At 44.2% G+C, this 26,823-nt stretch overlaps 1 protein-coding gene across 1 annotated transcript in view; it reads left to right on the top strand.

Annotated features, from left to right (window-relative positions):
- Nucleotides 1–26,823, top strand: part of LOC106573022 (reelin) — a 318,880-nt gene that overhangs the window by 216,425 nt on the left and 75,632 nt on the right. The window contains 15 exon segments of the mRNA XM_082962453.1: nucleotides 6,526–6,712; nucleotides 6,939–7,144; nucleotides 7,453–7,624; nucleotides 7,942–8,148; nucleotides 10,064–10,299; nucleotides 18,233–18,390; nucleotides 18,738–18,945; nucleotides 19,362–19,438; nucleotides 19,631–19,789; nucleotides 20,004–20,198; nucleotides 21,208–21,336; nucleotides 21,705–21,849; nucleotides 22,113–22,253; nucleotides 23,599–23,776; nucleotides 25,632–25,716. Of these exon segments, the coding sequence (XP_082818579.1) occupies nucleotides 6,526–6,712; nucleotides 6,939–7,144; nucleotides 7,453–7,624; nucleotides 7,942–8,148; nucleotides 10,064–10,299; nucleotides 18,233–18,390; nucleotides 18,738–18,945; nucleotides 19,362–19,438; nucleotides 19,631–19,789; nucleotides 20,004–20,198; nucleotides 21,208–21,336; nucleotides 21,705–21,849; nucleotides 22,113–22,253; nucleotides 23,599–23,776; nucleotides 25,632–25,716 (2,483 nt within the window).

The following is a 26,823-nucleotide window of genomic DNA, read 5'->3' as shown; positions in this document are numbered from 1 at the left end:
GAAAAAATATATTTACGTTCGTTCAAACATGTCAAACATTGTATAGCATAAATCATTAGGGCCTTTTTTAACCAGAACATGAATAATATTCAAGGTGGACGAATGCATACTCTTTTATAACGTATTGGAACGAGGGTACCCAACATGAACTCGCGCGCCAGGTGTCTAATGGGACATCATCGTTCCATGGCTCTTGTTCGGTCAGATCTCCCTCCAGAAGACTCAAAACACTTTGTAAAGGCTGGTGACATCTAGTGGAAGCAATAGGAAGTGCCAAAATATTCCTCAGCCCCTGTGTTTTTCAATGGGATAGGTTTAAAGGTAATACAACACATCAGGTATCCACTTCCTGTCAGAAAATGTCTCAGGGTTTTGCCTGCCAAATGAGTTCTGTTATACTCACAGACACCATTCAAACAGTTTTAGAAAATGTAGGGTGTTTTCTATCCATATGTAATAAGTATATGCATATTCTAGTTACTGGGTAGGAGTGGTAACCAGATTAAATCGGGTATGTTTTTTTATCCAGCCGTGTCAATACTGCCCCCTAGCCCTAACAGGTTAATCTAACCACACTGTCCGATTTCAAAAAGGCTTTACAACGAAAGCAAAACATTAGATTATGTCAGCAGAGTACCCAGCTAGAAATAATCAGACACCCATTTTTCAAGCTAGCATATAATGTCACAAAAACCCAGAACACAGCTAAATGCAGCACTAACCTTTGATGATCTTCATCAGATGACACACCTAGGACATTATGTTATACAATACATGCATGTTTTGTTCAATCAAGTTCATATTTATATCAAAAACCAGCTTTTTACATTAGCATGTGACGTTCAGAACTAGCATACCCCCCGCAAACCTCCGGTGAATTTACTAAATTACTCACGATAAACGTTCACTAAAAACATAACAATTATTTTAAGAATTATAGATACAGAACTCCTTTGTGCAATCGAGGTGTCCGATTTTAAAATAGCTTTTCGGTGAAAGCACATCTTGCAATATTCTGAGTACATAGCCCAGCCATCACGGCTAGCTATTTAGACACCCACCAAGTTTAGCCCTGACCAAACTCTGATTTACTATTACAAAAGTTTGATTACCTTTGGTGTTCTTCGTCAGAATGCACTCCCAGGACTGCTACTTCAATAACAAATGTTGGTTTGGTCCAAAATAATCCATCGTTATATCCAAATAGCGGTGTTTTGTTCGCGCGTTCAAGACACTATCCGAAGTGTAAATAAGGGTCACGAGCATGGCGCATTTTGTGACAAAAAATTTCTAAATATTCCATTACCGTACTTCGAAGCATGTCAACTGCTGTTTAAAATCCATTTTTATGCCATTTTTCTCGTAAAAAAACGATAATATTCCGACCGGGAATCTGCGTTTAGGTAAACAGACGAAAGAAAACAAAGCATGAGGTCGACTCGGGCACGCGCCTGAGTCTCACAGTACTGTAACCTGCCACTACCCAAATGCGCTACTTTTTTTCAGCCAGAGCCTGCAAAGCCACGATTCAGCTTTTTGCCGCCTTCTGAGAGCCCATGGGAGCCGTAGGAAGTGTCACGTAAAAGCAGAGATCCTCTGTAATGGATAGAGATAATCAAGAAGGGCAAGAAATTGTCAGACAGGGCACTTCCTGCATGGATTCTTCTCAGGTTTTGGCCTGCCAAATGAGTTCTGTTATACTCACAGACACCATTCAAACAGTTTTAGAAACTTTGGAGTGTTTTCTATCCAAAGCTAATAATTATATGCATATTCTAGTTTCTGGGCAGGAGTAGTAACCAGATTAAATCGGGTACGTTTTTTATCCGGCCGTGTCAATACTGCCCCCTAGCATAACGAAATTTAATATTTTTTTTTTCAAATATAGGACTATGTTATATCGTTTTATAGATACACCTCTCCTGAATCAAACCACGTTGTCCGATTTCAAAAAGGCTTTACAGCAAAAACAAAACATTAGATTATGTTAGTTGAGTATATCGTAAAAGTAGCCACATAGCCATTTTCCGACCAACCACATGCATCACAAATAACCAAAAAACAGCTAAATGCAGCACTAACCTTTGACAATCTTCATCAGATGACACTCCTAGGACATCATGTTACACAATACATGCATTCTTTTGTTCGATAAAGTTCATATTTATATATAAAAACAGCATTTTACATCGGCGCGTAACGTTGACTAACTATTTTCCCTCAAATGCATCCGGTGAAACAGCGCTACAATTTACTAAATTACTATTCGAAAACATTTTTAAAATGTAATATTGTCATTCTAAGATTTATAGATGAATATCTCTTGAAAGCACCTGTAATGCCAGATTTAAAAATAACTTTACTGGGTAATCACACTTTGCGATAAAAGGGGATGCGATACTCAGAAAATTGGCTAGCAATACAGGTCAGCGCCATCTTGGAACAATCGCATATCAAATCTAGTCTTGTATACTATTGTCAATAATCCCTTACCTTTGATTATCTTCATCAGAAAGCACTTCCAGGAATCTCAGGTCCACAACAAATGTATTTTCGTTCGAAAAAGTTAATCCTTTATGTTCCAATAGCTTGTTATTGTTAGCGCGTTCTGAAGGCTGCACCAAAAGTTCCGTCGTGCGCGGGACTCCACTTTCAACAAAATGCATTTTATTTTTATTTTGGTTCGTTCAAACATGTCAAACGTTGTATAACATACATCTTTAGGGCCTTTTTCAACCAGAGCTCCAATAAGATTCAAGGGGGACGATTGCATTGTCTTTCTAAACGTTTCGAAAGGGGAGGGTAGCCAGGGGCGCCGGCGTCATAATGGTGATGGCCCTCCTCATGTGACCACTTTCCACAGACTCTCATTCTGTCAGTTTTCACAGTAGGAGACTCAAATCACTTTGTAAAGACTGGGGACATCTAGTGGAAGCAATAGGAAGTGCTCAATGAACCATTGCTCACTGTGTGTTTTACAGGCAAAGTGATTAAGTTGAGTCCGCAATTCAGAATTCCACATCCTGTTACGATCTGTCTCGGGGTTCTGACTGCCATATGAGTTCTGTTATACTCACAGACACCATTCAAACAGTTTTAGAAACTTTAGGGTGTTTTCTATCCACAAGTATTAATTATATGCATATCCTAGCTTCTGAGTTTGAGTAGGAGGCCGTTTAAAATGGGCACAGATTTTTTTCAAAAATCGCTGTAGCGCCCCCTATCCTAGGCGACCGTCAAGAGGTTAATGCATTTGATCCAATCAGTTGTGACAAGGTAGGGGTGGTATACAGAAGATAGCCCTATTTCGTAAAAGACCAAATCCATATTATGGAAAGAACAGCTAAAATAAGCAAAGAGAATCGACAATCCGTCATTCATTTCAGACATGAAGGTTAGTCAATGTGGAACATTTCAAGTGCAGTCAGAAAAACCATCAAGCGCTATGATGAAACTAGCTCTCATGAGGAATGCCACAGGAAAGGAAGACCCAGAGTTACCTCTGCTGCAGAGAACAAGTTCATTAGGGTTACAAGCCTCAGAAATTGTAGCCCAAATAAATGCTTCCCAGAGTTCAAGTAACAGACACATCTCAACATCAACTGTTCAGAGGAGACTGCGTGAAATCAGGCCTTCATTGTTGAATTGCTGCAAAGAAACCACTACTGCAGGACACCAATAATAAGAAGAGACTTGCTTGAGCCAAGAAACATGAACGGATGATTTCCGCATGTGTGGTTCCCACTGTGAAGCATGGAGGAGGAGGTGTGATGGTGTGGAGGTGCTTTGCTGGTGACACTGTCTGTGATTTATTTGAATTCAAGGCACACTTAACAAGCATGGCTACCACAGCATTCTGCAGTGATACGCCATCCCATCTGGTTTGCGCTCAGTGGGACTATCATTTGTTTTTCAAGAGGACAATGACCAACACACCTCCAGGCTGTGTAATGGCTATTTGACCAAGAAGGAGAGTGATGGAGTGCTGCATTAGATGACATGGCCTCCACAATCGCCCAACCTCAACCCAATTGAGATGGTTTGGAATTAGTTGGACCGCAGCGTGAAGGAAAAGCAGTCACATGTCACCAACAAAATCTTAAACAATAGGCCTATAGCAAATGCAGCACATGGCATTCATTTTTCACATGCAAAGAGCACTTTTCGGTAGTGCCCAAGGCATGCCATTCCATGAGAGCATTGTTTATTTTTCATTATTTGAAGCAATGGGCCCAATCATTCCTCCATGACAACAAAAACATAAACAACAGAGTGGGCTAAGCTTTGGTTTCAGGGTTATGTTCAGGTAAAAAAAATGGACTAATCCATATTCTTTAAGATCAAGGGATATTTAATTAATTGGAACGATTGGAAATCTGACAGTCTATAGCCTAATTGTGTTATTATCTGCATTGAATTAGAAATCAATAGGTTACAAGCCTACATAACCCATAAAGTGAAATGCAACACCCATTTATGGCCAGCTATATAAACTCTAACTCTGATCTATCCTGCAATAGATGTTGTTCAATTGGCAATATTCCTTTTTGTCTTCTTCTAATGCTTCATAATGGGAAGTTATGTTACTGATAGAATTCTGGGCAGATAACTAGAAGCTGTAACAGCAATAGCCCATTTCAAAAGGAAAATGTATGCACATTATAACATGCGTAACTCAAAGTCAAAATAAAACAGCTCAACTTCATTTGCACCTTGGTTATTTATTTCACTGCATTCCTCCAAAGTAGAAATTATGCTGCAGGCAAATAAAAATCTCTCAAAAACTCTTTGGAGTTAGTACGAAAAAGACAAAATTGTCTTCACGGGGCTCACTCATGGGCGTAACTACATGAGGACACTGAGGTCCGGACTACTGAAATGTTTTCTAATTAAAAATAAATAAATAATACAAATATATATTTTGTGCACAATCAAGAAAATAAATGATGGGTCAAGATCCTAATATTGCTCCCAGAGTTGATCAAAGCTCAGTGTCACGAGCTGGCTCAAGAAAGCAGGAGAGGTAGAGTCAGGCGCAGGAGACAGAATTCTTGACCACACTTCTTTATTCCAGAAAATAGATGTGGTCGCCAAAAAATAGGGACGCAGCCCTTAAATACTTCTGCGGTGGTGAACACAAAGAAACCAACCACAGGCAGAGGAAAACCAGCATACGTTCCTCAAGTACACAAAACGGACAAAAAATATAATCACGCACAAACACAGACATCCTACGCTAAACTAAATAACCCCCCCCCCTACTAATAACTAACTCAAAACAGGTGCGTGCCTACCTAGACCTAACCAACAGAAAGTGAAACAAAAAAGGATCGATGGCAGCTAGTAGGCCGGCGACGACGACCGCCGAGCTCCGCCCGGCCGAGGAGGGGCGCCACCATCCGTCGGTGTCGTGACACTCAGAACGCTTATATTCTTGATCTGACTTAGTTCTAATCACGCCTGCCTCTGCGAACGAGTGGAATCATGTTCGCCTGCATCCCCCAGATTTTGCTCCCGGATTTGCCTTTTTAGTAGTACATTCACCACTCTCTCAAACGGCTAACTCTGCCCTCTCGCGGCACAAGCCGAGTGCCTGAAACGTTAAACGAACTATCCCAGCTCGAAGTTGTCTCAAGTAGGCTGCTGACAGTGTGTTCATGAAATGCCGGACAAAAGGCAAATTTAAAACTGTCCCGCGACTACTTCCGTGTCTACAGACATCCCCCAAACAAACAAAAACCGCCTCTCGCATAATGAGTGCACTGTTAAATAGTCGCTTATAGATTTGTCAGTCAGTCAATGAATGCATGTAGAAGGAGACAGAGGAGAGAGAGCGAGAACGGAAGCAAGCAGAGAGAGGTTAGTACACAGGTTCTGGTTTGGGAACCAGTCTTCCCTACAGACCTACATTAAAATGCATAAAAAATGCAAACAATACAGTTGTAAAATGTGATACGTTTTTGTTCATGTCGGTGGTTGTTTGTCTTATCTCCATCGTCCATTGGAGTAGTTTACCCATTAACCAATTAACCACCTTTTTTTTACCACTACTTCACTGACATTAATAGAGAATCGTAAGTAATATTCTAATAATTTGTAGTCAATGTGATAATAATATCACCTGTGCACTCCATTGATGTCTGTTTGTGTGGAGCTTGATTAGTAATGCCAAGGAATACAAATGTCAACGCTATGTAATCTGGGAAAAGAGGTATGCATGTTGAGTTAATGATATTATGCAATTCATCGATACAACTGACTGAACAGTCGCTAGTGCTACATGTCAGTGTGAATAATTTTTCATATTTCCCCCCTTTCAGGGTTGTAACATTACAATTGTATAGCAAATAGGCTATGTATTTGTAGCTCTACTGAGGTGATAATGGCTTGGGTCATTTTTGCTTGTTTTTGCTGTTCTTGAAATAGCATTTTAATTTTTTTATTTTTATTGTATAGAAATGCAGTAATGAGCTTGGGGAAACCCTTTATAACCCTTTATAATTTCTTATAATCTCCTCTCCCCAGGTGTGATGAAGGTTTCTCAGGTCCAGACTGCCAGGCATCCTCTCCTCTTTCTTCTAGCATCCTGTCAGACTTTGAGTCCCAAGATGGTCTGCTGGCCATGTGGCAGGAGGTGATTGGTGGAGAGGTGGTAACACCTGACATGGGCTGTGGGGTGGTCTCCTCTGGGTCCTCGCTCTACTTCAGCAAGGTAGGATAACACACACACACACACACACACACACACACACACACAAAGTGACATCATACCCGGTAGGTGAAACTGGTTGCAATGTTGTCATTATGATGTCTTTTATAGCATCATGGGCAGGTTGTATACTGGTTGTATAAGAAAGTTAGCAACCAGGCAAAGATGTGGTTATCTGACCAGATAACAAACATTAAACAACATTATTATTATGATGTGTGTATAACAGGCCGGATTGAGGCAGCTGGTGAGCTATGACCTGGACACAGAGTGGGCAGAGTTTGTGCAGTTCTATCTGCGTGTGGGCGGAGACTGGGTACAATGTAACATGGCAGACAGCAGGGAGGAAGGAGTGCTACTGCAGTACAGTAATGACGGAGGAATCAGCTGGGGACTCATCGCTGAGATGTACTTCACCGACTTCATCAAGCCACGGTAAGGAGAGAAGAGGGATAGAGGAGAGAGGGAGGGGAGAGAGAGGTGCTGCAGTACAGTAATGACAGAGGAATCAGCTGGGGACTCATCGCTGAGATGCACTTCACGGTCTTCCCCAAGCCACGATGAAGAGGAGGGACTGGTTCCTCTCAAGGGTTTTTCCTTTGAGGCTACTATGCTTTTGCGTGCTGTTGGGGGTCTAGGCCATGCAGATTAATGTAAGGCACATTGTGACTGGTGACGTAAAAATGGCCTTATAAATGCGATTGACTGACTGTCTGTCTGTCTGACTGATCTCTCCTCCCTAGGTTTGTCCACTATGAGTTGCCACAGGCCTCCAAGACCCCGTGTACCCGGTTCAGATGGTGGCAGCCCCTTCACTCTGGGGACGGCTACGACCAGTGGGCCATTGATGATGTCATCATCTTGTCAGAGAGAGAGAAACACATCATCCCCATGGCCAACCCCACTATGCCACAGGTACGTCTCTCATTGGCTGACGACCCCACGCTTCCACAGGTCAGGATTTCATTAGTTGAAAATAACTGACAATCCTATTGGCTAACACTGAGACAGATGATTACAAAAGCCTTCTATACTTTGTGGCAATCTATCTGATTCTGGGATTTAGTGGTCAATATAATCACAATGAAATATAAACATTTGAAATCGTGTATAGGACATGCCTGAATGTCTGAGCTCACTATGATGCCGAACGTCAGCTATTTGTCTACTGTTGCAACTTATTGGCTGCAATGCAGCACCATCCTTAACATCTGCTATCTCTCTGTTTGTAGAACTTCTATGAGAAGCCGGCGTTTGACTACCCTCTGAACCAGATGAGTGTGTGGCTCATGCTGGGCAATGAGGGTATGGAAAAGGAGAGGAACGGCAGCTTCTGTGCTCCCACCCCCTCTGCCATGGTGTTCGGGCGATCTGACGGAGACAGGGTGGCAGTGACCAGAGACCTGGTCCTAAGACCAGGGTACACACTGCAGTTTAAGGTATGTGTACAGTCTCTCTCACTCTCTCGCTCTCATTCTTTCTCTCTTCCTCTCCTCTCTCCCTCTTTCACTATTCTCTCTCTTCTTCTGTTTCCTTTTTCGTCCTTTCTCTCTTATCTCTCCCTCTTTCTCTCAGGAAGTTTTAACCTCTCTGGGCCAGTGGGACGCCTACTCAACAGCCAGTGTAATCCCGTGGCGCGATATTCAAATACCTTAGAAATGCTATTACTTCAATTTCTCAAACATATGACTATTTTACACCATTTTAAAGACAAGACTCTCGTTAATCTAACCACACTGTCCGATTTCAAGAAGGCCTTACAACGAAAGCAAAACATTAGATTATGTCCGCAGAGTACCCTGCCAGAAATAATCAGACACCCATTTTTCAAGCTAGCATATAATGTCACATGAACCCAAACCACAGCTAAATGCAGCACTAACCTTTGATGATCTTCATCAGATGACAATCCTAGGACATTATGTTATACAATACATGCATGTTTTGTTCAATCAAGTTCATATTTATATCAAAAACCAGCATTTTACATTAGCATGTGACTAGCATGTGACTAGCATTCCCACCGAACACTTCCGGTGAATTTACTAAATTACTCACGATAAACGTTCACAAAAAACATAACAATTATTTTAAGAATTATAGATACAGAACTCCTTTATGCACTCGCTATGTCCGATTTTAAAATAGCTTTTCGGTGAAAGCACATTTTGCAATATTCTGAGTAGATAGCCCGGCCATCACAGGCTAGCTATTTTGACACCCACCAAGTGTGGTACTCACCAAACTCCGATTTACTATTAGAAAAGTTTGATTACCTTTGCTGTTCATCATCAGAATGCACTCCCAGGACTTCTACTTCAATAACACATTTTGGTTTGGTTCCAAATAATCCATAGTTATATCCAAATAGCGGCGTTTTGTTCGTGCGTTCAAGACACTATCCGAAGGGTAAACGCGCCCGACGCGTTTCGTGACAAAAAATTCAAAATGTTCCATTACCGTACTTCGAAGCATGTCAAACGCTGTTTAAAACAAATTTTATGCGATTTGTCTCGTAAAAAAGCGATAATATTCCAACCGGGAGTCGTTGTTTTCGTTCAAAGAGAGAGAAAGTAAACATGGTGTCGGCCCGTGCACGCGCCTCCAGTCTCATTGTCCTCAGATCGACCACTATCCAAATGCGCTAATGTTTTTCAGCCATGGCCTGCAAAGTCATCATTCAACGTTCTGGCGCCTTCTGAGAGCCTATGGGAGCGTTAGAAAATGTCACGTTATGCCAGAGATCCCCTGTTTTGGATAGAGATGATCAAGAAGGCCAGGAAATGGTCAGAGAGAGCGCTTCCTGTTTGGAATCTTCTCAGGTTTTGGCCTGCCAAATGAGTTCTGTTATACTCACAGACACCATTCAAACAGTTTTAGAAACTTTAGGGTGTTTTCTATCCAAATCAAACAATTATATGCTTATTCTAGTTACTGGGCAGGAGCAGTAACCAGATTAAATCGGGTATGTTTTTTATCCGGCCGTGCAAATACTGCCCCCTATCCCCAACAGGTTAAATTGACCTTCTAAGACTTTTACAGGTTTGTACATAAGGCAATTACTTTTTAATTGTTTTTTACGTGTTTGTGTAATGTTTATTATTGACCCCAAAAAGTGGATCTAAAATAAAATGTCTCTCTCAATTCAGTTCAAAGGGTCTTTATTGAATGGGAAACATATGTTTACATTGCCAAACCAAGTGAAAAAAAATTAACAAGCGAAATAAACAATCAGAAATTAACAGTAAACATTACACACACTGTCTCTTTCTGTCTTTCTCTCTCTGTCTGTCCCTCTCCCCCCTCCCCCATCATCCCCCCCCTTCCCCATCATCCCCCCTCCTCCTTCTTCAGTTGAACATCGGTTGCGAGTCTCAGTTCAGTGCGTCGGCCTCAGTCCTGCTGCAGTACTCCCATGATGCTGGCCGTACCTGGGCGCTGGTGAAGGAGGGCTGTTACCTAGGCTCCTCTGGGGCGGGCGGCTGTGAGGGCAGTGGGCGGGAGCTCAGGGAACCCACTGTCTATGCCACGGGAGACTACGAAAGCTGGACCAGGGTTACCATTGTCATTCCGCGTAACGTGGCCGCCAGGTAGGGGAATATTATGGGGTGGGGTCTTTGACACTGAGATCAATAACAAAGACACAATTACATGTACGAAAGCCTGTGGGATGGTATAGGTTCATGTTCAGTTCATTCAATATTGGTCATTCAAGCTGGATTTGATTTAGTAATCAAACTTATGAAGACTTACAGCAAGAGTGTAATAGTATGTTTTTTTTCAGTGGTAGAATTAGGTATATTGTATTTCTTGTTGGAATTGCCCTGGTTTTGGCGAGGATGGCGTCCCACATGGGGATGCCATCCCTGTCACTTCGGCACGGCTTCAGGTGTATTACTGAAGCTTCTGTCACTGCGGAGGAGTTTCTGGTCGCCGTAGGAGAGAAGGTAGGCTATGAAAATGTTGCTTATTCGTCACGGATTAAGAAAACGGTGGTGTTTTTTCTTAAAGAAGAGCATCTTGTGGATTGTATGTTTGAGCATAGTGTACTTCTTAAAGGTATGTTTATTCAAGTTACAGTGGTTGCTCATCTAAAAGTTTTGTGATTATGCTGCGGGACTTAGAAGTAATTTGTGGTTCAGTACGGTACCCTGCATCACTACTTCATTGCTCCAGACCAGCGCAAGGGGGAGTTAGAGAACTGATTATGCTTTTGGGTCCCAAGGCGCTACTGTGTCTTTAACCTCTTACATCTAGATGTTCCGCTAGCGGAACACCGCTCCAATATCCAATGATGGCATGAATTACAAACACCTCAGAAATCATATGACTATTTTACACCATTTTAAAGACAAGACTCTCCTTTATCTAACCACATTGTCCGATTTCAAAAAGGCTTTACAACGAAAGCAAAACATTAGATTATGTCAGGAGAGTACCCAGCCAGAAATAATCACACACCCATTTTTCAAGCTAACATATAATGTCACAAAAACCAAAACCACAGCTAAATGCAGCACTAACCTTTGATGATCTTCATCAGATGACACTCCTAGGACATTATGTTATACAATACATGCATGTTTTGTTCAATCAAGTTCATATTTATATCAAAAAACTGCTTTTTACATTAGCATGTGACGTTCAGAACTAGCATACCCACCGAACACTTCCGGTGAATTTACTAAATTACTCACGATAAACGTTCACAAAAAACATAACAATTATTTTAAGAATTATAGATACAGAACTCCTTTATGGAATCGCGGTGTCAGATTTTAAAATAGCCTTTCGGTGAAAGCACATTTTGCAATATTCTGAGTAGATAGCCCGGCCATCATGGCTAGCTATTTTGACACCCACCAAGTTTGGCACTCACCAAACTCAGATTTACTATAAGAAAAATTTGATTACCTTTGCTGTTCTTCGTCAGAATGCACTCCCAGAACTTCTAGTTTACACCCAATGTTGTTTTGGTTCCAAATAATCCATAGTTATATCCAAATAGCGGCATTTGTTCTTGCGTTCAACACACTATACGAAGGGTGACGCGCCGGCGCATATCGTGACAAAATTTTTTCAAAATATTCCATTACCGTACTTCAAAGCATGTCAAACGCTGTTTCAAATCAATTTTTATGCGATTTTTCTCGTGAAATAGCGATAATATTCCAACCGGGAGACGTCGTTTTCGTTCAAAGACTGAAAATGTAAAATGGACTCTTCAAGTGCATGCGCGCACCCGTTTCATTGTTCTCAGATCGACCACTATCCAAATGCGCTACTGTTTTTAAGCCAGGGACTGCAGAGTCATCATTCCCCGTTCCGGCGCCTTCTGAGAGCCTATGGGAGCCTTAGAAAATGTCACGTTACAGCAGTGATCCTCTATTTTCCATAAAGAGGCTATAGAAGGCCAAGAAATGGTCAGAGAGGGCACTTCCTGTATGCAATCTTCTCAGGTTTTGGCCTGCCATATGAGTTCTGTTATACTCACAGACACCATTCAAACAGTTTTAGAAACTTTAGGGTGTTTTCTATCCAAATCAAACAATTATATGCATATTCTAGTTTCTGGGCAGGAGTAATAACCAGATTAAATCGGGTATGTTTTTTTATCCGGCTGTGAAAATACTGCCCCCTATCCTAAACAGGTTAACTGACAATGAATGGGCGTCATAAACCAAATAGAAACTGATAACTGTGCACGACTTCAGTATTTCTTACTAAAACTGTTGTTACTCGAAGGTTTTTATTCTAAGAGAAACTTAGACTACAATTAGTTGTGGAAATGTTAGGATTATTTTGCTCTTACTGCAGCGCTGTAGCCTACTCCCAACCGGTAACACTCCCTCTAAAAACAGAAATAAATAATTCTAAACAACAAACTGGCTTTATTTACAAATTAGTAAGAATGTCTCACCCCATGTTCAATAATGGCCTTTTTCTCGCTCACTTTAGGTTATTTGAAAACGGAATAATCTAAAAAATATTGTTCTTTTTTAAACAAAGGGAATATTATTATTATTTAATTTAGAATTATATAAAAGCCCCTTAGAAATTATCACAGATCAGATTTGCCCTAGCGAAAAATGCCCCTTAGATATTAATTTAGAATCATCCAATCCTCCAAATCAAATTATTGGCTGAGAGTCACATCATTGAAAAAAAGAAATCGTTATACTGTAGGCCTACCGTAGGCGACATGAGTCTCACTAGTGTTGAGTAATGTGCTGTTAAAAGTGGTGTAGGTCTCATTTATTTAAAAAGCATATTGAAGTTAGAAGCAATAGGATTTGAAGCAATAGCCTACCCACTGTGGTCAACTATTTCAGCACCGTTTCGCGCTGCTCTGAGACAAGCATGGGGACTGATCTTGATAAATCAATGAGATTATTATATTCACTGAATCTCCGTTTTACAAACAAGGTAGGTTGTTAGCTTCAATGGGGATGACAGCTGTTCCCTGCTGGTCTGTGATAGGCTGTTCCTGGGGGACAATGCTGGCACTGTTCACCAATGTCATGGTTGTCATGGTTGTCATGGTTCTCCCGGACCGGGAGATTATAGGGCGGAATCCGCGACTAAAGCCGGGACCCCCAGAGTCTTTGATGCGGACTTGAAAGCCACGTATGGGTCCCTCTGCTCTCTTGGCCGCCTTACTCTGTTTCTCCGGCTGCAAAAGGGCACAGAGGAGCTCCTCCGGGAGGCGATGGAGGTGTCTCGCCTGCTTTCCCTGCTCCAGATGGATGTAGTTACCTCCCAGTGCCATCTCTGGCTGGACCAATCCCGTCTGCCATCTGCTCTCCAGAGCACATTTGCCTCTCCCCCATCACCCCAGGGCTGACGTTTGGCTCAGGGGTTGATGACATTCTGGAGCAGACCGATAAAGTTCGTAGGGACCGGGAGACCCTGAGACGGTTCATGCTGCCTCCTCAGGCCCCAGGTCCAAGGCAGATGGACCGTCACCACCCACCTGCACCCGAACAACAGTGAGGTCCCTCTCCTGCCCCATCGCCTCGTGCTGAGGGACACCAGCGGGGAGGGGCACAGCGTGCGGTGGAGCAACAATCTGTCAACTGTCACCACCACAGGGACGTGCCTGGGGGACCCAGGCAATCAGGGTGCCAGGGGATAGGCGGGCCCTGGAAAGGACCCCTGATACACCCTTCCTCGGCCTCAGCAGCTTCTCCTGGTCTCAATGGGCAAAGTGGGAGGAGGGTGTGGAGCCCCCCTGGGTGTTGTCCACAATGCCCGAGGGGTAGCGATGCCGGCCTCTGTCCTTCAGGGGCCTTTGTTTCACCACGGTGGCCAATCCCCTGAAGAAGAAAACCCTGCGGCTGGAGATCCTGGGGCAGGCCATGTCCAGAGACAAGTGGTGTGTGATGCTGGACCTGAGGGATACGTACTTCCATGTTCCTGTTCACCCAGCTCATTGGCAGTACCTCCGATTTGCTTTCGAATGGACGTCTTATGAATTCATTGTTCTTCCCTTCGGCCTCTCCTTGGCACCCCAACACTTTCACAAAGTGCATGGTCGCTGTCCTGGCACCTTTCATGTCCCGAGGATTGTTGATCCTCAATTATCTGGACGATTGGCTGATTTGTGCCCCGACCAGGACCCACATCGGCAAGCTGGGCATTACTGTAAATGACAAGAAGAGTCATCTAACGCCCACCCAGAGGGTGGCCTTCATTGGCATGGAACTGGACTCAGTCCTCATGAGAGCATGCCAGCCCACCAGAATGGTTCAGGTGATCTTATCCTCGTCCACTTTCGGCAGAGGCGGGTGGTATTTGTCCTAACCTGCCAACGCTTGTTTGGCTTGCTGACGGCGGCCTCATTGCTGAAATCCCCTGGGCCTGCGCCATCTCCGGCCTCTTCAACTGTGGTTCAACTCCCACCGGCTGCACCCGAAGCGCCACTGTCACCGCCAGCTGCAGGTGACCGCACAGTGCCTCAGGGCATTATTGAAGTGGAGCTGTCACTCCTTTCTCTCAGGTGGGGTGGAGATGCTGAGGATGTGCCGCCAGGAGCTGGTCAGCACAGATGCCTCCCAGATCGGCTGGGGGGTGTGACCAAGAGAAGGTCGGCCAATGGCTGTTGGCTACCCCCTTGGAGCGGCAGGCATGTCAATACACTAGAGCTCCAAGCTGTACTACTGGCCCTGCGGTCTTTCCTTCCACATCTGAAGTGAGGACATGTCCTGGTGAGAATGGACAACATCACAGTGGTGGCTTACATCAACCATCAGGGTGGAATGAGGTCCCACCGCCTCCATCTTATGGCACAGAAGCTCCATCTCTGGGCTTGTACCTGGCATCCTGAATGTGGCAGCGGATATGCTCTCGAGGGAGGGCCCGCCACCTTGGGACTGGAGCCTACATCCCCAGATAGTGCAGCACCTGTGGGACAAGTTCGGGAGGGCAGAGGTGGACCTGTTTCCTCCCTGGACAATGAACACTGCCCCCTGTGGTACTCCATGTTGGAGCCACCATGGCCTCTGGGCTTGGATGCTCTGGCTCACGATTGGCCAGGGCTGGAGCTTTACGCATTCCCTCCTTTTCCCCTGATCCAGGCTGTGCTGTCTCAGGCCGGGGGAACTCTTTGGCATCCGAGACCGCACCGCCCTAGTCTGTGGGCTTGGCCACTGAAAGGCACCAATGGTCCATGTTAGGACTACAGGAGGGCATAATGAATACACACCATGCGGAGTGTAAGGGCATCTGCTACAACCCCTGCATAACAGTTGTGCTGGTGGTTGTTCTGCTCTTGGTGTACTGGTATTGAGGTTGTGCCCGAGTCATGCGGGGTGCAGTATGTCCTCCAATACCTTCAGTCTCGCTTGGATGAGGGCTTGGCAGCCCCTATACTGAGAGGGTATTTGGCCGCTATATTTGCCTGTCTTGTAGGGTGAATGGACAGGCCAGTGGGGTGCCATCCATTGGTATCCAGGTTTATGAAGGGGGTTCATCGCCTAGGACCCACTCAATGGCGATCTGGATGTGGTCTTGGCAGCTTTCGAACTGTTGGAGTCTGCCTCCCTGAAACACCTCTTTATGAAGGTGGCTTTCATGGTAGTGATTACTTCCATGAAGAGGGTGGGTGAGCTACCATCCGGTAGCTTCATGCTACCGGATGGACCCCAGTGGGAGGAATATATCTCTCCGCCCCAACCCTTCATTCGTCCCAAAGGGTCTGTTAGACAGGCATGTGAACATCCCTTTTATCCTGTCTGGCAGTGGTTGGGGAGTCTGGACCTCCCTCCGGCATGCTGTGCCCTGTGCGGGCACTGGCTGCCTATGTGGAGCGGACATGGTCAGTGAGAACAACAGACCAGCCCTTTGTCTGCTATTGTGAGAGAGTCCTGGGGGCTGGGCTATCAAAGCAGACGCTCTCTCACTGGATTGTGGACACGATTACGACAGCATGTCACCTGGCTGGCAGACCAGTGCTGGGATCTGTGGTGGCTGGTGGATCTGTGTGGCTGCATCCTGGGCCCCTCACTGATATCTGTGCTGTGGCCAGCTGGGCTTCCTCTTCCACCTTTGCTAGGTACTATCGGGTAAATGTGGTACCTCCCTCTGCCGTTGGTTCAGCGGTCCTGGGGATCACCTCCCTTTCCGGGGACTGTGTCGACTTTGCCGGGACCCACTTCCAACATTGGCCCCTGTGTCTTGATCCCACGCTGGGACTTCGTCGCTGGCTGGCCAGGTCCCTGTAGCACCGACTAAATCTGATATGGGTATACCAATATATTTGAGTGATCCAATATAGTGAAACATAATGAAGTTTACGTATGTAACCACGGTTATGTGAGCTATATGGAACACTCCAATCCTCTACGGTGGAGGTGCCTGAAAAATGACCCCAGCCGGGACACAGGTGTAGATGGGAGTAAATCTGTAAAACCTTACCTCACTTGTATCCCTCCGCCGCAGAATGATACCAATATCAATATATTAGACTGATCCATATAGCTCATATAACCGTGGTTACATACATAACCTTTGTTATGTCATTTCGGCGACAGGTGTTTATGTTTTTGGAGTCACCGGAGTGGACTTTGGAGTTATCGTTTAAAGTCAAGTATGACAACAGACTGTATATGGCTTATGCTAGTACGGATAGTCAACAGTGTTGTCAGTGTGGATATGTTGGCCTTAAGCGACATGCTTGCCCGAAAAGGGAGAAGGCGGAGGGAGGGACGCAGGTGGTCCTCGTTACGCCTAGTCCCACTGATGTAGGTAGATGTGGTAGATCAAGCACCTGTTGCTGAGGAACAAGTTGCTTGTGTTTAGGGTACTGATTTGCAGCTTGTACCAGAGGGGAACATAGTGTCTGATGAGCAGCAGAAAAATATTGTTGTAGGAGGTAAGGATGGATCTGGGGAGCCATTTCCCCAGACTGGTAAGGAGATGCCCAGTATGAGTGAAGGGGTACAGGAGAGGGTTCAGGTTGAGCTAGTCTCCCAGGTAGTGGAGAAGATGTCCATTACGAGTAATGTGGTACAGGAGGTGCGTTCAGGTGGGGCCAGTCTCCCAGGCAGTGGAGGAGGTGCCCGGTACGAGTGATGGGATGCAAGTGGAGATTTTTGAGAGGGATGTGGCAGAGGGGAGTCAGGAGTTTGTGGCCCCTGTTGAGGAGGATATGGATATGGAAATGTTTTATATTCCTGTTGATGTGATAGCTGCTGGCAACGACTCAATTTACAATCTAGATGAGGGGTTAAATGGGTTCCTGGACCAGACTTTTGGGAAATCTGATAAATAGGCAGATTGTTTTTGATGTTGATAAATTGTGAGGTGTGAAGAAGCGTTTCCACTTGTTACTGCTGTCATGGCAGCAAAAGGTAGTGGGAAATGTGGTAAGATTATTAAGAGAAAATTAAAACAACGATGATTATCATGCCTCATCAATCAAATTCAATCAAATGTATTTATAACGCCCTTCTTACATCAGCTGATGTCACAAAGTGTTGTACAGAAACCCAGCCTAAAACCCCAAACAGCAAGCAATGCAGGTATAGAAGCACGGTGGCTAGGAAAAACTCCCTAGAAAGGCCAGAACCTAGGAAGAAACCTAGAGAAGAACCAGTCTGAGGGATGGCCAGTCCTCTTCTGGCTGTGCCGGGTGGGGATTATAACAGAACATGACTAAGACGTTCAAATGTTCATAGATGAACAGCAGTGTAGATAATAATAATAATAATCACAGTGGGTTGTAGCGGGTGCAACAGGTCAGCACCTCAGGAGTAAATGTCGATTGTCTTTTCATAGCCATCATTCAGAGTATCTTTACCGCACCTTCTGTCTCTAGAGAGTTGAAAACAGCAGGTCTGGGACAAGGTAGCACGTCCGGTGAACAGGTCAGACTTCCATAGCCTGACCCGGTGAACAGGTTAGGGTTTATTGTGTTGTGGGTTCCCAGACTCAATTAAGTATTTTTTTAACTCTCTCTCCCTCTCTCTCTCTCTATCCTCCCTTTGCTCTTTCTCCTCCCCCCACACACACTCTCCACTTCAGTAAAACGAGGTTCCGGTGGTTCCAGGAGAGTAGTGTGTACAGGGACGCTCCAGCCTTTGCCCTAGATGGAGTCTATATCTCTGAGCCCTGCCCCAACCACTGTGGAGGACACGGAGACTGCATCTCTGGGGTCTGCTTTTGTGACATGGGATACACAGGTACTTAATGATACATAATGATTGTAGAGAGGATGAGGGGGGGAGAGAGAGGGAGACAGGCAGACAGAGAGAGAGGGATGAAGGATGAGGTAGGGAGAGTATGGGGACATGGGGTCTGCATCTCTGGGGTCTGCTTTTGTGACATGGGATACACACGTACTGAGGGAGGGAAGAAATAAGCAGAAAGAAAGAGAGGGAGAGAGAAAGAGAGAGAGAGTGGGGAGTTCTAGCAGTTCTATAGGAAGAGTGAAAAGGAGAGGGTTCTAAAAAAAGTGCAGTGGGGTCTAAAAAAGACACTCACCTAATGATCAATTGTTAATCAATTTAATTTTTTGTGTGTATCCCAGTTGAGCAGGACAGCTGCGTGCCAGCGGTGGCCAGCCCCACAGAGCTGGCAGAGGGCTTTGAGAGCAAGCTGAGCCCGGTTTGGCAGACCCTGAGTGGGGGGCAGGTCGGAGGGGGCTGTGGCACCATCAGCGAGGGAAAGGCTCTGTACTTCAGCAGCTCTGGGAAGAGAGAGGCACGCACTGTACCTATGGATACGACGAACACACGGTCAGTATGATCACACTGCTGTATTGAATAGAATTGAAAGTATGCATACCTCACCTGTCTTGTAGAGCAGCTTTAGGCAACTTCCAGAGGAAGTTTGCTCTAAACCTCCAGTGTTAACATATTTAATTGAGTCAGCTAATTATATTTTACACCCCCTTTCTCTGGTGACCTAACCCCTCTGTCTGTCTGTCTGTCTGTCTGTCTCTGTCTGTCTGTCTGTCTGTCTGCTCGTCTGTCTGTCTGTCTGTCTGTCTGTCTGTCTGTCTGTCTGTCTGTCTGTCTGTCTGTCTGTCTGTCTGTCTGTCTGTCTGTCTGTCTGTCTGTCTGTCTGTCTGTCTGTCTGTCTGTCTGTCTGTCTGTCTGTCTGTCTGTCTGTCTGTCTGTCTGTCTGTCTGTCTGTCTGTGTCTGTCTGCAGGCTTGTCCAGTTCTACATCCGAATTGGAGGGAAGAATGTTGGACCCACCTGCACCAGACCTCGCTCCCGCAACGAAGGTGACTCTCCATCTCTACTGAAAACCTCCAATTCAACCTCTGACAGACTCAAGTTTGTAGACCTCAATAAGGCTCTCTTCTGCCTCTGCTTGGTGGCTATTTGACATTGCATGCACGCTGTTGCTGTTATAATGATTTTCTGGCTGCTTCTTCTCCTCAACTTTCTGACCTCCCTCGTCTCCTCTTTTTCAGGAGTGATAGTCCAGTTCTCCACCAACAACGGGGTTCGGTGGCAGTTCCTACGTGAGCTGGACTTTGGTTCCTTCCTGGATTCCCAGGTGGTCACCATCGAGCTGCCTCCACCCGCCAAGACTCCCTACACTGTGTTCCGCTGGTGGCAGCCACAGCAGGGTGAGGCCCCCAACCCCTACATGGATCACAGGGACACACCATACAGTCATTGAGCCATCCATACAGTACTTGCAGGGACCCATGTAAAGAATGTGTATAAAGCAGCGGCCACACAGAGTGTATCCTTCAAAAAGGATGAGCCATACTCTATCGATCTCTCCCTCTTTTTCTCCTCTTCTCTCTCTCCCCCACCTCTCTCTCTCTACCCCTCTAGGTAAACACTCAGCCCAGTGGGCTCTGGATGATGTTCTGATTGGTATGAATGACAGCTCCAGGACTGGCTTCCATGATAAGTTTGACGGGACGTCTCCTCTGAGACACAACTGGTACCGCATACAGGGGGGAGAGATCACTGTAGACTGTCTGTCTCTGGACACAGCTCTGTCCTTCAACAGCAACACCACTGACAGTGAGTTAAACTACAGTACACACACACACACACACACACACACACACACACACACACACACACACACACACACACACACACACACACACACACACACACACACACACACACACACACACACACACACACACAGTTGTCTGTCTGTCTCTAGATACGGCCCTCTGATGCCACAGACAGTGCGTCCTACTACTGCACGCAGACACGCACACTACAAGCCCCTTTCTTTAATCCGGGCCTCAATGATTTAGCCTACATGGGAGAACAGGAAACTAACAGTACTACTGCCGATCTTGAGACTGGTATTCACACCATGCCATCAACATGACACGGTCAACTCCTACATCACAAACAACCCAGGCTGTATTGAATCAGCCATTTTGCCATTTACACCATATGGCTTCTGAATTGTTAATGGCAGCAACCTTGATTTAACATCCTGGTTGTTATTTATGTGTGCATCAAGCTGTGAGCGGATTTACTTTGTGCAAATATTACATTACATCCAGTCCCATCCAGTACCCCAGATCTAGCAAGAGCAATTTTCCAAAGTATCTATAAATATTACACCCCAGCTAGGCAGCACGGCATGTTCCCGGATGCATAAAGCACTGTTAAATGTGATGTGTATTACCATGAATGTGGTTTGTTTCACTGCCATCTCAGACTGTGTGCAGGTTGTTACTAAAATATATATTTTAGATCAGTACTCATAGTTTACCCAATACCCAAACCCACCTATTGTTTACCACAACTTCAATGTTGACCATGTGTGTCAATGTGCTGTCCAGTTCTCACAACATAAATATCCAGTTCTCACAACTCTAACACATTATGGCCCTATCTTGACCATCTTGTTAGATTACTTGTTAGATATTACTGCACTGTCGGAACTAGAAGCACAAGCATTTTGCTACACTCACATTAACAACTGCTAACCATGCATATGTGACCAATAAAATTGTATTTTATTTTATTTTATTTGAGCATGTCACTGTCTGTCTCCCTGCAGAGAAGCCGCGGTATGCAGAAAGCTGGGACTTTGAGGTGTCAGGCTCCTCCTTCCTGCAGTTTGAACTGTCTATGGGCTGCAGTAAGGTCACCACCTCATCCCACGGTGTCAGGCTGGAGTACTCCACAGGTAACGAACTCTAATAACCGTCATGGATGATCCTTTATAAATGATTATACATTACAGAAAAATCAAGAGAAAACTCTGTGCTCAGCAGCGCGTCTAGATCCAGGTGCTGGTTTTAGCAGGAACAACTATTATTAGAAAACATCAGGCCAGCCATTTTTGGTGTGCGGTTTTTATTATTGTTTTTAAATTATTATACATGCTTATACATATTTATAAATGCTTTATACATGGTTATAAATTATACAAATGCTCATGAATTGTAATTATTATAAATGGTTAGAGATTTTTTCTAATAATTACTGAAAAGTTCAAAAATGGTTCCTAATGTTTATACATGGAAGTTCTTAAAACGTATTACCACCCCACAGACTGTGGGCGCCACTGGGCCCTGCTCACCCCAGAGTGTGTTCCACCTGCCATCGGCTGTGCCGGCTACACCATGAGCTCAGTCTACACCGCTACACAGTACAACCGCTGGAGGAGGGTTACGGTGTACCTGCCCAGCGCTGCCAAGTATGTGTGTGTGGTGTGTGCGTGTGTGTTTGTGCATGCTTGTGTGTGTATGTGTATATTATTAGTTTGCTTAGTGGCACATCAGAGCTTGTCTCTCTAAAGTGTATCCTTGTGATTTGAATACTCCAGTCATAAACAAAAGAATACTATTTAAGCATTGCAATATAGTAACACCTCATTTGAACTATCCTTCATAACCCTTTATAATAATGCCATAAACATGTCTAAAGATTCATAGCATGTGTTCCATTCTGTGGTTGTAGTTCTCCCAGGACTCGGTTCAGGTGGATCCAGCCCCACTTCCTCCCTGGGGCAGACGGTTGGGCCTTGGACAATGTGCTGCTGGCCCCTGGCTGCCCCTGGATGTGCTCTGGACACGGACTCTGTGACAACGGATGCTGTTTGTGAGTTACACAAACATACACACTGTCTCACAGTATTTAATGTTGAGCTCAGAACTTTTGTATGGAATTTACTGGAACTGTGTTATATTATATGTGAAAACCATAGGGGGTGCTGGGGGTTCTTTATATATATATATACATACATATACTACCGTTCAAAAGTGTGGGGTCACTTAGAAATGTCCTACAGTGTAGACATTGTTAATGTTGTAAATGACTATTGTAGCTGGAAACAGCTGATTTTTGATGGAATATCTACATAGGCATATAGAGGCCCATTATCAGCAACCATCACTCCTGTGTTCCAATGGCACGTTGTGTTAGCTAATCCAAGGTTATCATTTTAAAAGGCTAATTGATCATTAGAAAACATGTTGCAATTTTGTTAGCACAGCTGAAAACTGTCGTGCTAATTTAAGAAGCAATACAACTGGCCTTCTTTAGACTAGTTGAGTATCTGGAGCATCAGCATTTGTGGGTACGATTACAGGCTCCAAATGGCCATAAACAAAGCACTTTCTTCTGAATCTCGTCAGTCTATTCTTGTTCTGAGAAATGAAGGCTATTCCATGCGAGAAATTGCCAAGAAACTGAAGATCTCGAACAACGCTGAGTAGTACACCCTTCACAGAACAGAGCAAAATGGCTCTAACCAGAATATAAAGAGGAGTGTGAGGCCCTGGTGCACAGCTGAGCAAGAGGACAAGTACATTAGAGTGTCTAGTTTGAGAAACAGACGCCTCACAAGTCCTCAACTGGCAGCTTCATTAAATAGTACCTGCAAAACACATTTCATGGGAATGTTGCAAGAACATTCCTGTGTCCAGTTTTCTTTTTTCATCATTATACAGAGCATGAGGAAAGTGTTCAGACTCCTTACCTTTTTCCACATTTTGTTACGTTAAAGCCTTATTCTAAAATGGATTCAATGAAATGTTTTCCTCATCAATCTCCAGCGACTGGGAGACTAGTCAGGATTGAGAGACCTGCAGAGAAGGATCTGCAGAGAAGAATGGGAGAAATGTTGTGTTAGCAAATCCAAGTTTATCAGTCTCAACGTCAACAGTGAAGAGGCGACTATGGGATGCTGGCCTTCTAAGCAGAGTTGCAAAGAAAAAGCCATATCTCAGACTCGCCAAAAAAAATAAAAGATTAAGATGGGCAAAAGAACACAGACACTGGACAGAGGAACTCTGCCTAGAAGGCCAGCATCCCAGAGTCATCAAATATGTTCAGACATGGAATTTTGGTTCGGATACCAGATTTAGCCTATGCCTGGAATAACAACCCTTACTATGGATATGAAATAAACAACCTCACCTGTAACCCCCACCCTCTCCAACAGGTGTGACCGGGGTTATGGCGGGGCCCACTGCGTGCCCTTGACCCCCCTCCCCTCCATTCTGAGAGACGACTTCAACGAGAACCTGGCGGCGGAGCAGTGGCCCGAGGTGTACGGGGCTGAGAGGGGGACTCTCAGTGGAGAGCCCCTCAAATCTGGCACCGCACTAATCTTCAAAGGGGTATGGGTTCTATTGTTTAGTGTGACCTATACTGTACACACATTTATGTGAAAAAGACCCAGAGAGCAGATAGAGAAGATGCACGCATGCACACACACACACTTGTGCACACACACAAACTCACACATTATCTGCCTAGCAGACTTAGTAAGTGTACTTTATCATTGATTATAAACTCAGCAAAAAAAGAAACATCCTCTCACTGTCAACTGCATTTGTTTTCAGCAAACTTAACATATGTAAATATTTGTATGAACATAACAAGATTCAACAACTGAGACATAAACTGAACAAGTTCCACAGACATGTGACTGACAGAACTGGAATAATGTGTCCCTGAGCAAAGGGGGGGTCAAAATCAAAAGTAACAGTCGGTATCTGGTGTGGCCACCAGCTGCATTAAAATCGTTTCCCTCCAATAACCGGCAGTCAAGTCAGCGTCAGAAATTAAATAATTAAAATTAGAAAACATTGTTAAAATATTATATTGTCATTTAAAGAATTATAGATTTACATCTTTTGAACGCAATCAACTTGCCAGATTTAAAAATAACCTTACTGGGAAATCACACTTTGCAATAATCTGAGCACTGTGCCCAGAAAAATACGCGTTGCGATACAGACTAGACGTCATGTTGGGGAGATCTAAAATCGAAAATACTATGTAAATAATCCATTACCTTTGATTCTCTTCATCAGATGTCACTTCCAGGTATCACAGGTCCATAACGAATGTAGTTTTGTTCAAAAAAGCTCATCATTTATGTCCAAAAATCTCCGTCTCGTTAGCACATGATGTAAGCCAGCCGGACTTCTCGTCATGAACGAGGGGAAAAAATATATTTCCGTTCGTTCAAACATGTCAAACGTTGTATAGCATAAATCATTAGGGCCTTTTTTAACCAGAACATGAATAATATTCAAGGTGGACGAATGCATAGCCTTTTATAACGTATTGGAACGAGGGTACCCAACATGAAGTAGCGCGCCAGGTGTCTAATGGGACATCACCGTTCCATGGCTCTTGTTCGGTCAGATCTCCCTCCAGAAGACTCAAAACACTTTGTAAAGGCTGGTGACATCTAGTGGAAGCAATAGGAAGTGCCAAAATATTCCTAAACCCCTGTGTCTTTCAATGGGATAGCTTTAAAGTCAATACAACACATCAGGTATCCACTTCCTGTCAGAAAATGTCTCAGGGTTTTGCCTGCCAAATGAGTTCTGTTATACTCACAGACACCATTCAAACAGTTTTGGAAACTTTAGAGTGTTTTCTATCCATATATAATAAGTATATGCATATTCTAGTTACTGGGTAGGATTAGTAACCAGATTAAATCGGGTACATTTTTTTTATCCAGACGTGCAAATGCTGCCCCCTAGACCCAACAGGTTAAGTACTGCAGTGCATCTCCTCCTCATGGACTGCACCAGATTTGCCAGTTCTTCCTGTGAGATGTTACCCCACTATTCCACCAAGGCACCTGCAATTTCCCAGACAATCCTGGGGGGAATGGCCCTAGCCCTCACCCTCCGATACAACAAGTTCCAGACGTGCTCAATGGGATTGAGATCCGGGCTCCTCGCTGGCCATGACCGAACACTGACATTCCTGTCTTGCAGGAAATCACTCACAGAATGAGTAGTATGGCTGGGGGCATTGTCATGCTGGAGGGTCATGTCAGGATGAGCCTGCAGGAAGGGGACCACACGAGGGAGGAGGATGTCTTCCCTGTAACGCACAGTGTTGAGATTGCCTGCAATGACAAATTTGAAAGACAGAGTCCTGAAAAAGGGAAGTTTCTTTCTTTGCTGAGTTTGCTTGATTTCTCTTTCCGTTTTGCTTGATATGTAGGAAGGTCTGCGTATGTTGGTGTCTAGGGACATGGACTGCACCAGCACTGTCTACATCCAGTTCTCCTTCAAGTTCATCACTAAGGGTAGGCCTCATTTTCACATACAGTACATTTTGGCTATATCTGCTTACAGTTCTAATCTTTACTTTGTTTCAGTGTTTTGTAGATATGTTAAACTGTTAACTTCTATGGGCTACGTGGGGGGGCTAGCTTCCCACCTGCGGGACACAGCCAGTAAAATATCAGGGCGGCAAATTCAAAAACAACAAAATGTCATAATTCAACTTTCTCAAACATACAACTATTTTACACCATTTTAAAGATACACCTCTCCTTGATGTAACCACATTGTCTGATTTCAAAAAGGCTTTACAGCGAAAGCAAAACATTAGATTATGTTAGGAGAGTATATAGACAAAAATAATCACACAGCCATTTTCCAAGCAAGGACATGTGTCAATAAAACCCAAAACACAGCTAAATGAAGCACTAACCTTTGACGATCTTCATCAGGTGACACTCCTAGGACATTATGTTACACAATACATGTATGTTTTGTACGATAAAGTTCATATTTATATCCAAAAACAGCATTTTACATTGGCGCGTGATGTTCAGAAAATGTATTCCCACCAAAACATCCAGTGAATGTGCACATCAATTTACAAAAACACTCATCATAAATGTTGACAAAATATATAACAATTATTTAAAGAATTATAGATAGACTACTCCTGGATGCAACCGCTGTGTCAGATTTTAAAATAGCTTTACGGAGAAAGCACATTTTTCAATATTCTGAGTACATAGCTCAGCCATCACGGTGAGCTATTCAGACACCCGCCAAGTTCGTCGCAACCTAAACTCAGAATTAGTATTAGAAATATTCTCTTACCTTTGCTGATCTTCGTCAGAATGCACTCCCAGGACTGCTACTTCCACAAGAAATGTTGTTTTTGTTCGAAATAATCCATATTTATGTACAAATACCTCCGTTTTGTTCGTGCGTACAGATCATTTATCCAAAGACATAACGCGCGAGCGCGGAACAAGAGACGAAAAGTCAAAATGTTCCATTACCGTACTTAGAAGCATGTCAAACGTTGTTTAAAATCAATCTTTATGGTATTTTTAACGTAAAATTGCGATAATATTCCAACCGGAAAATAGCATATTCATTCAAGAAGAAAA

This window comes from Salmo salar, chromosome 16, assembly GCF_965601325.2.
Source record: "Salmo salar chromosome 16, fSalSal1, whole genome shotgun sequence".
Taxonomy (NCBI): domain Eukaryota; kingdom Metazoa; phylum Chordata; class Actinopteri; order Salmoniformes; family Salmonidae; genus Salmo; species Salmo salar.
The sequence above is the reverse complement of the archived record's forward strand: the minus strand, read 5'-3'. Positions and strand labels throughout refer to the sequence as shown.